The following is a 14,718-nucleotide window of genomic DNA, read 5'->3' as shown; positions in this document are numbered from 1 at the left end:
AAAATGATTTGAGGTAGTAAAATTTAGTGTTATGGTAAATAGCAAATGATAATTGTATAGAACTAAAGTAATTAGAAACATGAGAAACTTGCTAACTATTATAAATGGAAACACGTAAAACGAGTCGACGATAGAATTTAGTGATCAAGGAAATCTACCAAATTAATTACATGGAACGATAATAATTATAATAGATACGTTATAGTAGTATTGTAAATATACAGAAACGTGTAAAATAAGTTTATGGTTGGAGTAATTGTATCGAATTTATTAAATGTTTCAATAGTAATTTGAGTATGGTGTTTGTCCATTAAAAGTTTTGTGCACATATCTTTTTTCATTTGTACATATTTATAATAATGAATTATGTATAGATGTAAAAGATATTCTTAAGATAAAAACAGACGACTACGTTTATAATGTTAGATGCATGCACATATATATATACTTGAAAGTATATCAAACCTAAGTGCATATTTATGCATGTGATACGTATGGAGAAAGGCTTTCTCCTTCGTGTTTCGACAAAACAGGTGGTGAGATACGTTCTACGTGACTCGAGTTATTGTTTAGTTTAGTTGATTCGAGTGGAAAATGCTGCTGCACCAAGGAATACAAGATGAAATATGGACTTGTACGAGGACCTGTCACAACGCCCATATATTCGAGACTTTCATACTTCGCTGCTTCATCGATCACAATATTTCTTATCTTATATATATCTATCTATCTATCTATATATATAAATGTTTGTAAGCTTTTACACATCTATATTGTACATATTTTTGTTTATACTTTATTTTAATAAGATATATTTCTATCATCATATAACGTATATATATTTTTATATACATATGTTACCGTTAAAGTATATAATTCAACTAATTTTTTTGAAAAACAAACTTTCGTACAATTTTTAAACAAAAACTGACAAGGGTTTACTAATTGTAAGATTTATTGGTGAAATTGTTGTTTTTTGTTTAGTCATCTCACGCTCATTTATTTTTTAGTATCCTGTACAAAAAAAAAAACCAGATACACTTATGATTAATTTTCTCCAAATAAAGTTTTAAGGGAAAGTTTTTCCCCTCTCATATTTTTTAGCTATCCTACATTTGTCTTGAAAATTGTATATTCGTTCGTACGCAATCCTTCTTCGTGCAAGAAGATTTCTGAAAGTAGCAAAAGGTACTACCGAAGAATTTGTACAAGACTTCGAACAAGAAGCTACAAATCGTCAAACGAAAATCCAAGAGCCTTCGACCAAGAAGCTTACAATTTTTTGAATAAGAAACTATCGAGTTCTCAAACATATAATCAAGACATTATAATCTTGCAACGATCTGACAGTATTATTATTAGAATAAGATTTTTTACTGTGATCATTTATACTATGTAACATGTGAATCGGTCAAGGCGTGTTCGTTAACATAAATAAAAAAGCAAATTAATATCAAATATAAGTAATTTACATAAAACTATAAATCAATATTTTTTTACATTATTATATTCTATTGAATTAACGAAACATAATTAAACAAAATTATAAATCAATTTTATTTGACATTCTTATATTCTAATGAATTAACGGAACATAGTTTAGATTAGAAAATGTTGTAGGAGTATTCGAAACGTAAATTAGCACATCTAAAACACACGATTCGCTTGAATTCGCACGTTTATCAAGGATCATCGCACGTGATTGTACTTGTAGCCGACACCGTTCATCGACTCACTGATATATTGGACCATATTTGGCAATGGCCAAGCTATTTACGCGAGTGAATAATATCGTGTATGTCTGAATTCTAATGTTTCTCCTAAAAGATAGGATTTCTGGATGATGATCGAGCCAAGCTTTAACGTTGTCTATTCAAACAAGAAAATTACTCTCGTAAATTGAAGCTATTTCTTTTATGCATTGAGATATTTGTTATTCAATACTCATGAATTATATATTTACAATTAGATCTTGAACTAAATCATTCAAATCCTTCTTCGAAATGATTATTTTTATTTACAATTTTATATACGAGAATATTGCAATTATATTAAATTCATGCACTAAATATTTGTAATAGTAAACGATTATATAAAATTTGTGTATTTGAAATTTTGAAAAATATATCCTCTCTTGAAATTGAATTTTCTCTTTAACAGAAGCACACTATGATAAATATTCTTAACGCAGATTGATTCGAGCAAACATAGGTACTAAACGTATACACCTAATCGTATGAATAGAATTTAATCGAAACTAGGATCAAAATCATTCGAAATCCCGGCTATGTGAAGCTCAAAGGATCGAGAATTATCGTTGTCGTTGGTTATATAATATTTAACATGACTTTGGGATCGATGGAAATGGGATTAATCTAACACGCGAATCCACGACATACTAACCTTTGCATAGGGATATTTACCGATGACGAACTGTATTTGCTTGAAGTGATAAGCATCTAATATGAGAATTATAGTAACCACTTGAGAAAAGGATATTTTGATTTTTAACCGATCAAGTATAAATATGTAAATATATTGAAACAATTAGCAAAAGTTTAGTGTCATCCGATTTAAACTATCTGCAAGAACATATATTTAATATAAACTAAAAAAAAAAAAAAACCGAATTAATTGACGTATTTGCTTTACTTTTGAATATGCATGAGCCTTGTACGGTATACTAATATATGGGACAGGGGCGTTTCTCAGTAACCTTTAAACGAATTAATTTCTATTAATTACATTAAATAATTTATATGTTATTATATTAAGATAATAATAAAGAATGTTTATTTTAATTATATAAAAAGAATTATATATATATTTGTTACATTAAATAATAAAATAAAATATTTTAATAATAATTTCTTAATCTCTTAAATAGTTTTTTCATTAACCTCAAACATTTAAAAATTTGCAAATATTCTAATTAAATAAGTTTGAGGTTTAAATGTGTTTAGACAAAAAAAGTGTTAGATTGGAAAAAAGTAGAAGAAGATAAAATGTGAAGATGAAAGAGGGATGTGAAGTGGGATTGAAGGAAGGAAAGAAATGGAAGGGAGTAAAGGGCGTTATTCGTCTCGATGAAAAGCAGAAGGAGGTTGTCGGTAATATACAGTGAAGCGTAGCAGCACACCGATCGATCGTTTTGTTCTCAAGCAAGCTCGTATAATAATTTCGTTGTTCGTATAGTTCGATGAAAGTTTGCCAAGGATATTCCGCAGAGAGAAATGAGATAGGAGGTTCGAAGATGGGGTTTGGGTGGAGAAGGGGGAAGAAAGGAGTGAAGGAAGAAGGGATACAGGGATGCAAGGATGCAGGGACGAAGGAAGGGAGGTTGAACGAACGGAGACACAAGCAAACATTCTATCTTCCTAAAATTCACGATATTCGAAAAGATCTGTTCCGTTCTTGTCTCGAGTTTACTTGATAATATAGGTACAATAAGCTATTATTAGGCATGTTACGTTACTTGGGTATGAGGATGTACATATATGTGCATGCGTACATAGGTTCGTGCTAACGGACATCTTGTTACGTAACTTGAATGACAATAACTTTGAATTGAGTAAAATATTTCATTCACACATATAACTAAGATTTATTTATCGTTTTTGTCTAATTAAATAGTATCAGTTTCTTAATTTTGTAAGAAGAAAATCGTTGAGAAAAATATTTTCAACGCGATAAGTATTTATTAATTATAATATAATAATAGTCGAAATGTATGATTATTCATTATATTTTATGTTTTTTATTTATTATCATATGTAGATAATACCGTAATTATTTAAAATTTAAATACCTCTTTTTTCAAAGAGCAAATGTAATTACCTCCCCCTAAAAAAAAAATTTTAAAAAAGCACACAAATATATACAATATAAATAACTTTTTATTAATTAACGACAATGTCAAAATATCAAAGTGTAAAATAAACGAGATAAGAATAAATTCGAGAGAAATGAAACGTGGGTGAGTAAAGTTGAATGAGTCGCAGCAAGTAGATACTTTCGAAATCACGGACGATGTAAATGAACGTGAAGATGAAGTACTACGAGTTTTAAATGAGAATGAGAGGGACCGAATTACAAGCATTACTTGCTACATAGGACGAAGAATTAGGTTTCTCAGAGAAATAGTAGAAAGATAAAGAGAAAGACTGACAGACAGAGAGAAAGAGAGAGACAAAATGAGATAGAAAGAGAAAAAGGGGATCAGGGGGAGGGGGGTGATTAGTATATAGGTAGTCGTGATTCTAAATTACATATACACTTCCGGCTAAAAGTTTGAAATTTCTTGGCTAATTTTTGTCAAAATTCAATACACCGATTATTTTTAAAACGATCTATCGTTGTTATATCAGATATTAATAATTGAAATTATGTTTTAGGAGATTGTAAGAATTTTCTCGTTACGATAATGCTTTTGTACAGTTCATACATTCAGTTTCAAATAATCACTCATGGTCAAAATTAACTTTTCTACTTTTAGGGTAACTTTTATAAGAAGCATAGTAAAATATTCGCAAAAATAATTGTTAAGATGCGTAAAATATGACAGACTGTTATTAAAAATAAAGGTGGTATTTTTGGATGGAAGGGCAATTTGTTTGAAAGGGCAAAAATACACTGGTTCGTTGATGAAAAAAATAATACAAAGTGTAAAACACACTACTCATGAGTTGTTTCTGACAAATAAATCTATCTTGTTTAGTATGAAGGTGTTCATTCTTTTTTTTTTAATATCCAGTTTCTAGAACTTTTGCGTAGGGATTTTTAAACTTTTGACTGGTAGTGTACGTTTATATATATATATGTGTATAGTTGAATTCTCTCGGAACTGCTTTAAATGACGAAAATGGACAGTACGATGGAGACAGAACGAGACTAGTTAAAGTGTATGTGAAAAAAGAATGTATCAGATGAGTACTAATAACATTCTGCCTGTTTCTACCATGTTCTGTATCTTTTTCTTCATCTTTCTTTTTTCTCTTTCTCTCTTTATACTCCATTGGGAATGACTTGGACGATGAGTAGATATAACACATAAAAGAGTCATATCAAGTTAACATGTTTCTAGAAAATTTAAATTTTTGAAAAAATTGTCCACTTTAATGTGAAATGAGACGTTACATTTTGGTTAATATTAAAAATAAGTCGTACAAATTAAATTCGAATAAAAAATATATAATATAAGCGTTTAACGCGTTAAGCAATAAGCTTCGAGTGCAAGCATGTGTTTACTTGAACTCTCTCGGAAACGCTTAAACACGTAAATGCTCTAACAACGTACAGGATTATCAAAACGTGAGAAAGGACAATTTCGAGAAAGTCTACTATTATGCGAGAGTCTACAATGTGTTCTCTCTTGGATCTGTTCGTGTTAATTCCAAGAATCATGCGGTATTTCTAGCTGGATCTGTTATTAGAGAATTTAACTGTTTATGCTTTGATTTTAGATGAGATATAAGCTCTTCTTTCCCCTTCTCTCTAAAAAGAAAAAAAATATGTCCAATATAAATATGAAAATTATGTATCACAATTCGGATACTGAGAATCAACGAATTTGTAATAAATTAATTATTCTTGTAAATACAAATCTGATAAAAAAGAAAACATTCTTACAAATGAATAAAAAAAAGAAGAAATAAACAATTAATCTTGGAATGATGAATAAAACTTAATTAATATTTGCAATATGAATTAATTGTACGTGTAAATAAATCTGATAAAAAGTTATATAGAAAAAATTATTGAACGATATTGAATGCTACTACGATCGTTGTAAGAAAAAGTATTGATGATACATTTTAGAAATTGCGAATCAAAAATCAAACGTAGCGGTACTTTATGATGAATATAATATAAATATTTAAAATTAAATTAATTATAAACAGAGCTATATATACAAGGTAGTTACGTAAATAAAAAATGAGATAATATTTTAGAAACAACAATTCATAGGATAACAATAAAATTATTATTATTAAAAAAATTTTAATGAAATGTATACCTGATGCCGTGGCAGTGATCATGATGAAAATGATGGCGATTATGCCGAGAGTTGAGGCGGTCGGCTGCATTATCCAACTTGTCATTATCGATGATCCTCTCATTCGTGTTTTTCTCTCTCTCTCTCTTTCTCTTTCTCTCTTTCTATCTCTCTTCCTTTAATACAATGTCGTTCTCTCTCAACCTTCAGGAACTTGCTCCATTCTCTTCGTTTTTTTTTTCTGAAACACAAAAAAAGAAAAATAATAATAAATTTCCATTTCAACACAAGGTATTAAAATTTTTTAATATTATTCTTAAATAATCTTATATAACCCATTACCCTTTAATAGCCTATTTTTCGAATGCATTTTCAATTTCTTTTTTTTTTTAGGTCCTAGAATTTATTGAATACTATAAAATGATATTATTAAAAAATCGTAATATCCTCTGCGCGTTTTTACGGTTAATTCACGTAGGTACGATAAGGTTGTTTACGAGCGATACCATTGTTACGTGTTTTGTGATATTAATTGAGAATTACTGAGAGAAAGAGAGAAAGAGAAAGAGAGATGTGCACATAAATGGCACGCCTGCATTTTATTTCATTGTAAACGAAACCACGGTAGAATATTTTTCCATTGAATGGGTTGAGTGAACGTGAGAACGTGAGTGTACCCGCGTAAAAGAAAGAGAGATAGATAGAGAGAGAGAGAGAGAGAGAGAGAGAGAGAGAGAAAGAGAGAGAGAAAGAAAGAATGAAACTGGAGAGAGAGATAGGTAACGTATTACATAGTTAGCCGTTGAAATTGATAAATTAAATTGTACACAGTCAGCAGCGAACGATAACGAAGTGGTTCCGCGAAAAGAACAAGATTAATATCAAAAAACGAGTATTGCGATGTTGAAACATTTGGAGTAACTTTCTCATCTATGATTCGTAAGTTACATTTTTGATAGATCGACAATTGAAACGGGTTTATCGATGCTGACGGTTCTTTCGATGCCAATTGATATACGTTTAGAAATAAAACTGGTGTCACAATCCATTTTTATATAAATAATTTAATCGGACGGAATTCTTTTTTTCTTTTTTATGGAATATTGTAAACGTCATGATTTTAAACGACTACACATTCGTTTAACGAATTTGGGTTTTTATTCGAGCAAAACATCAAACGCTGGAAAGTTTTCACAGCAAAAAGGTCCATGCATGTGAAAGTTCTTTCTCTCTTTCTCTCTCTCTCTCTTGGTTAGCATTGAATCTATAACGAGTTCCCATAGAGATAGTACTGGTTGAAGGGTGTTTGCTATGCATACGAACCATTTCCATTCGCTAATCACAGCTCTCTATTCAATTGGATTTCCTGTCATGTTCCGAGAGAGTACGTGTGGTTTGCCGAAGTCATCGGGCCAAAACGATTGCCTTTGTACCCATGCCATAATTTGTTAATTTCTAACGAACCATGATGGGAAAACCACCACTCAATTTTGATTATTTGATTTAAGTTCGAATAAATCATTCGATTCCTTTCAATCGTCTTTAAGATATTTCACGTTAATAATTATACAATGTTTCTTCAAACGTACAATTTTTATTTTACGATAAATTTATTGTATAACTAACAAATATCACAATTATGATCAACTAATTTTTTTTCTTATAATAAATTATAATCATAAATATAAAAATATAAAACAATAGAAAATATTATATATCGTTTATATTTTGTCTATTTTGTCTAATGTTCTAACATACTCGATAAATTATCGAAATAACATTTATTTAGTGATAAGGGTAAATAGAATAAAGCTCAGTATTCGTTACATCCATCAACGTGAAAACGGGAGTTCTGCAAACAGAATTATTGAGATATGTACGTCGAGTGTGTTTGATATTCTCGTGTAGAGGAGAGATTTACATTGGCCAATTTGAAAAAGTGAACACCCTCCTCTGTTTGAAATTCGACATAAATTAAAAATCAAATTGAAAAGTCTTTTTCTCTTATATTTTTACGTAATAAAATTTGAAAAAAAAAAGAATGGAAATAAACGAGAGATAAATTGTAAAGAGAAAAATTCAAAGATCGAATTTATGATGAAACGATGAACGATATTTTTATAATTTTCTTTTCCTTGTTGCGGTTATACAAGACTAATCTTTTTCTAAATATGATTAAAAAATTTTTTTTTATTTTTTAAAAGATCATGGTATTTTTTTTCTTTTTTTTTTTTTTAATTTGTAATGTTGTAAAAAGTTTGTCAAGAATACGAGTTGATGGAAAATGTAAACTCGACGCGTATTTTGATTCTCTTGAGATTTGCGCATAGATGTTTTAGTGTCTATGTTGAACACATATGTGACACAGTCATATGCTTGTACGTAGCCATAGTGCTCGAGGAAATCCGTTGTTTCGGACGATTCTCCATCTCAGCGGACTTCCAATTATAATGTTTAATCAGACGTGTAATTATACATAGGTACGAATTTCCTAGGTTAGAGAATAACCTAGAATGTATATAGTGTTAAACTTGTTTCTTCCTTTAACTGCTATTGCTGTTGCTGTTGTGTTGTGTTGTTGCTACTACGATGCACAACGATTGTACATACCGCGAAGTGTGCAAATTCAAACCTTCTTGAACACACACCGACTGTGATTCCTAACCATGCTTCACGTATTTCCAGATCGAGCTTATTCAGGAAGATATCCAATTCCAAGACTGATTTAATACACGTTAGCTGCCCAATAAATGTCAGATACATCTGTCGGCTCTATTACGTACGCATATATCTCTGCATGTGTTCCTATATTAATACATTTTCCACATATGTCTTACTCAAAAGATTTCATTTGAATCAATAATTATTTAATCATTCTCACTTGTCTATTATTATTATTTTATCGTACAAATATTATTAGCAAATTATTTTGATCAATAATCTATAGTTAAATTAATTTTATTTTTATAACACTTAATAGATATGAATTTCTTAGGATTACAAAATTTTATTAGAAATTTCGATCACCAACACGTGTCGGCGTGTGTTTCCAATATCGGTGCGCTTTATGCATACGTACATATTAATTGAAATCAATCAATGTTATCATTGTTTTATGGTATAAATATTCTTATACAATTTTTACATCAATATTCTATCATTAAGTTAATTTATTTCCGAATATTTAAAAATGTAGATTTTTCAGAATAACGAATTTTAAACAAACATATTGAATGCATTTGTGCATACTAACAGACATCAATCAATGCTATAATTTTTTCATAGCATAGCTATTATAATACAATACAATTTTTTAATCATTATTGTATCATTGTTATTAAAACAATTAAAATTTTCTTGATAATATAATATATTTTGGGATCTTCTAATAATATTAGATATGCTAATCGCAAATTTGCAGACACGATAATAGCTGTTGTCGGCCTTTGATTCTTGTTAAATTTAATAGAACTGAGAAGCTATCTCATTAAGTTGTTTGCCAAAGGAAGCTTGTTCTCCTTATGGAACAAAGTTTGAAACACGACTGTATAAATATATTCTCTGGATTCACTGATTTGCGAATTTCAATTTCTACGTTAGACGATTATAACGATTATCTATTTTTCTCTTTCTCTTCTTTCTTTCTCACACACACAGACACATACCTCACATTCATTTATGTTACATAAGATCAAGTGTATGTATAAATATATTATTTATTTTATTAATGTAAAGGAAACATGTACTTAATCTTTGAGGTTTACGTTAGATAAAACGATTTATTTCATAAAAACATTCGATAATTCATGTTCTTCTCTAGGAATGTTTTCCAAAAGGATATACCTGCATATACATATATATTATTTCATATATACCTAATCAATTATTTCTACGATGTGAAACTATACTAATACATGAATACACTCAGTAATACTCGTTGTTTGAACATGGTAAACTATCGCATTAATGGTTTCTCTCTCATTAGTTGATCTCGATGAAATTTCATCGACAGAATTTCTCTATTTTCAATGCTAACAAATACAATTTCTAGTATGCATGGGAAACCAATAATTGATATCTATGTATATACATGTACGAATGTGCGTCTGTGTTCCTCGTAGAGGAAAGATAGATAGAAATAGAGATAGAGAGAAATACATTGAAATGTTGTATGTAATAGTAAAGATATTACTTAAGACAGAATATGCACGGTAATATTCGTTGTTTGGTTATGGTGGAATTATCCTATTTATGGTTTCTCTCGCATCGGTAGATCTCGATAGAATTTCATAGTGAATTTCTCTATCCTTTTGATAGTAATAAATTCTATTTAATTATTATATATATTCATCTGTGCATGAAATAGATAAACGAATTTCAAAACGTATAAGTTGTTTTGGTTGAGGTATTGTATAGAATGAAATACAATTAGTTATACGTGTTGTTTAATGATAATAAATTATCACAATTATAGATTCTTACTCATTAGTAGATATAGATGAAATTTCATGGAGAATTTCTCTCAGGAGAAATTTTATCATGAAATAACCGAAATCAACGCAAAATCTATTTTTAGAACGCCGACCAATAAACGCTGCCAAGATAAAACCTTTAACTAGGACGCTGATAAGTAAATATGTTAGGACGGAATACACTGTTAAATCATTGTAAATTATCTTGTTAATGATTTCTATCTCATTAATTAGGTCTCAATGGAATTTCGTACCTTTCAATGTTAATAAATGTCAACTAGGTATCTATAGGAAACTAATAATAATTACATATATATAAATAAGATATATTCAATGTGTGTGTGTGAGAGAGAAAGAAGAGAGAGAGATACATGGAAATGTGCAATTTGTCTTGGTTGAGTTATTACTTAAGACAGGATGCACCGACTGTCAGTAGCATTGTTTGGTCATAGTTAATTATCTTCTATCTCATTAGTAGATCTCAATGAAATTTCATCGAGAGAATTTCTCTCCCCTTTCGATATTAATAACTATTATTTCAAATACGTATCTATAGGAAACCAATAATTTATATATATATATAGATATTTGTATATGAATTAGATATAGAAAGATCGAAATGTGCAAGTTGTCTTGCTAGAGATATTACTTAAGACGATTCGATCTGAAACTTTGTAACAAGTTATGAGAGGTAGTTAAAATACCACCCCCAGTCTTCCTCCCGTTGATAGTAATTCCTATTGGTCGTGCAAACGAACAGGCAAGCGAACGAACAAACCTGACTGATCACTGCTGCGAACAGAATTCTCCTTCTCTTAACATATACATACATCTATACTATGTGTTATATATTATATGCATATGTATATAATATATAATAATATATATATACATAGGTATTCACACAGTCATCTAACAGGAACGTGCAACTGCATTTGGTGCATACGTGTGCGCGCGCAAATCTGCACCTCTTCTATAACATTTCCTAATGTAAGTTACTTACTTAAGTAAAGCCGGGCAAACAGATTTCTGAGAATCGCTTACTCCGTTACTCGTAATAATTTATCGTTGCTTTATAGCAAGCCATCGAAATAGATTTTCTCTTATAAATTTCTCATTCTAATCCTTGGCTTCTTAACTCACAATCAGACATTTTCCCTACGAATCTTATTACTTTTGCTTTAAATTTATATACACACATATTTCTGTTATTGCGTCAGAGATTTATTTAACCAATTTAATTTTGTGTTTATTGTCGCGCATTTGCATCATGCTGCTGCAAACAAATTTTGTTTCAAAATGACCCATATGCAATGCGACATGAACATTCAAGCAGGTTATGCCAAATTTCTAATCGATTAACTTTACAAAAAAAAAAAAAAAAAAAGAAAGAAAAATACGTGGAGTAATAATTTAATATACATTGCAATAAAAACATGTTTATCGTTTAATTATATTAAGTGTTTGATTTATAAATATGAATAATCAAGCGTCAACTATGCACAAATTTTATAAATGTCTGGAATAATTAATTAATATTAAGAAATGTATTTTTTTTTATGTATCAAACTAAAATAATATAATATGTGTAATTAACAATTAATTAATTTGAAATTCTGAATTAAAATAAAATTTGTAAGAGAGTCGGTAGACACCTCGAAGGTATTCTGAATGGTGAGAATAAGATGTAAAATATGAAGTTTGCTTCAACGAGTTACTTTCTTTCTCTCTCTTTCTCATTCTCTTTTATCTCCCGGCGTAATTAAGAACTTTAGCCCGTTAAACTCTCTTCTCGTTTGTACTTACTTTCTTCATGGCCGATGAGAGAGAGTTTCAAGGTCTGAACATCTTGAATCACGTGTTTCTGGCACAAGCCTAAGGCTCTTTAACGTAACTTGCAATTAGAAAAATGCGTATTCTTGTTTTCGATCAAGAAAATTGTTCGCGTATCTTTGGTCTTCAAATAAAATTGAAAAGAAAATAAAACAAGCAAAAGAAAATGTATTATTTGTAGGAAAATGTTGGCATAAATCATGGAGAGATAATCTAATGACAGGAAAATATTAGAAATAGTTAAACGATATTTACTCGTATATCGATATCTTGATTAGATAACCAATTCGAATAATGATCGGACTATATTCTGTGTCTGACGTTACCGTTAACTTATACAAAATTATTCGTAATTACGTATCGTAATTACACTGTTATGCTACCGTAACTGTTATCGCAATATCGCATTATTCCTATGGTCTGGCATTGTTAGTATTATACATTAATTACGATTAGAACGTACCAATGCGTTTTATTTTGTAAGAAAATATTCAACATGTACCTTAATGCATATTCGTATTTCATTTCAATAAAACTATTATAAACAAAGTTTTTATAACAATCATTCCGTATATGTGTTTCAGTTTTTATTTTTCTCTTTAATATATATCTATCTTTCATATATTCACTTTTTGTTTCCATTATTTGTATTATTTTTTGTTAAAAATTTTCCTTCATCTTTTCTGTTCATTAGAAATTCCATTTCGAATTCATAGTCGATTTACAATGTAGGTACATATCATATAAATACATAGACATATCGAAAACAAACATACACGTTTATCTTTCTTTAGACTTTCTAAGTTAGTATCGTGTTCGTTTGTCCACGACAATATCAACATCATTCGATTTTATGTGTTATCCATTCTAGTGTATTTACCTTGAGATTTGCTTCAACTTACATACATACATACATATATGTATATATATATATATATATATATATATATATATATATATATATATATATATATATATATCTTTCTCTCTTTATCTTTCTTATGACGTTATCTTTCGAACATAAATATGAATCGTTTTTTTTCTGTAGAAAAATACAATCCTTAGAGAGAGAGAGAGAGAGAGAGAGAGAAAGAAAAAAGAAAAAAAAACAAGATTCAATTGATAGTTAAATTTTAATGTGTTTTCAAATATATTAGAAAGAAAGAATATACTATAATATCGACTCACACAAATCGAGTATGAATTCAATCTTAAATGCAGATAAATAAATTAAGTATTATCATTTAAAAGATATTTATTTCAATATATTAAATTAAATGTATTAACATTTTATTATATATTTCTATATAATAATGTTAATATATTTTTTAAAAAATGTTTTTTTTTATAAAATCATGAAATTAGTAATAATTCGTATTTACTTAAAAAGTATTAGATTCTTTCCCCGAGCCCAATAAAAAGAATTACACTAGCTTAGGAAACTTGTAAAGAACAAAAAACACAAAATAACATTTTTGATAATAAGGAAAACCGAAAATTTTGGTCGAACGATATTAAACGATTTGGAAAGTCGGTGAAGCACGATATGTGGTTTCCACAGAAGCGCGTTGCTTTCCTTCCTTCTCATGCGACCGCACATCCTCCGAATACCTTAGAAATACGCCCTTGCTAATATCATCCTGCTAACGTCGCTTTAATGCTTCCCACAAATTTTCCTGAACCTCTCCCCCTTGATTTGCGCATGTTCACTTGGTTTTGCACGCCTGGGAAAGTTTTCAGAACAAAATTTGGGCCAGCTATAGCTTTTCACTCCTCCTTCTCTCAATGCACTCCCACTCCTATCACCAACCCACGTCCCTATTTAAACCTTTTCTCATTTTCCCTCTCTCTTTCTATAACAACGTAGATATTTCCATATTAATGTATCACCGATTTCGTTTAGCTACTCTCTTTCATTTACACCCCTTCTTTACCAACCTCTATCCCCCACCATCCTTTTTCACAACACTTGAACGCTACGGATAAACCATTATGCGATGTTCTCTCATTAATATATCTATCCATTTAATCGCTACCTATTATTTTAGGCTGCTACGCGGAATAAACGTATGAACGAATAAACGAGGACCATCATATACTATCTCTTTCATTCTCTCTTTCTCTCTCTCTCTTTCTCTCACATACACAATCTCTGCGTGTTCCGGCATTTTGCGAACGAAACAAAAGATCCCGTAGATCTCTATCGAACCGGAACGTGTTGCCATCCTGGCCTGTAAATTATTGAGTGCGTTCTTGCCAATGATAATCCTAAATAATAGATATAAAACAATGATAAATATTTATACAAAGTTAAAGTCTAGAACGTAATATTTTTTTATATTACAATTTTTATTACTAAAAAGTATATTGAACTTTAAAATAGAATATTTAATATGTACATATGTACGTGTTGTTGTC

General features: G+C 29.6%; 1 protein-coding gene across 1 annotated transcript in view; it reads right to left on the bottom strand.

Moving 5' to 3' along the window:
* Positions 1 to 14,718, bottom strand: part of LOC107063992 (uncharacterized) — a 253,553-nt gene that overhangs the window by 55,934 nt on the left and 182,901 nt on the right. The window contains 1 exon segment of the mRNA XM_089172328.1: positions 6,017 to 6,235. Within this exon segment, the coding sequence (XP_089028454.1) occupies positions 6,017 to 6,119 (103 nt within the window). The 5' untranslated portion in view covers positions 6,120 to 6,235.

Source organism: Polistes dominula, unplaced genomic scaffold, assembly GCF_049000335.1.
Source record: "Polistes dominula isolate Pdom_NZ unplaced genomic scaffold, Pdom_raw_medaka contig_73, whole genome shotgun sequence".
NCBI classification, from domain to species: domain Eukaryota; kingdom Metazoa; phylum Arthropoda; class Insecta; order Hymenoptera; family Vespidae; genus Polistes; species Polistes dominula.
This window is presented reverse-complemented; position numbering and strand designations above follow the sequence as displayed.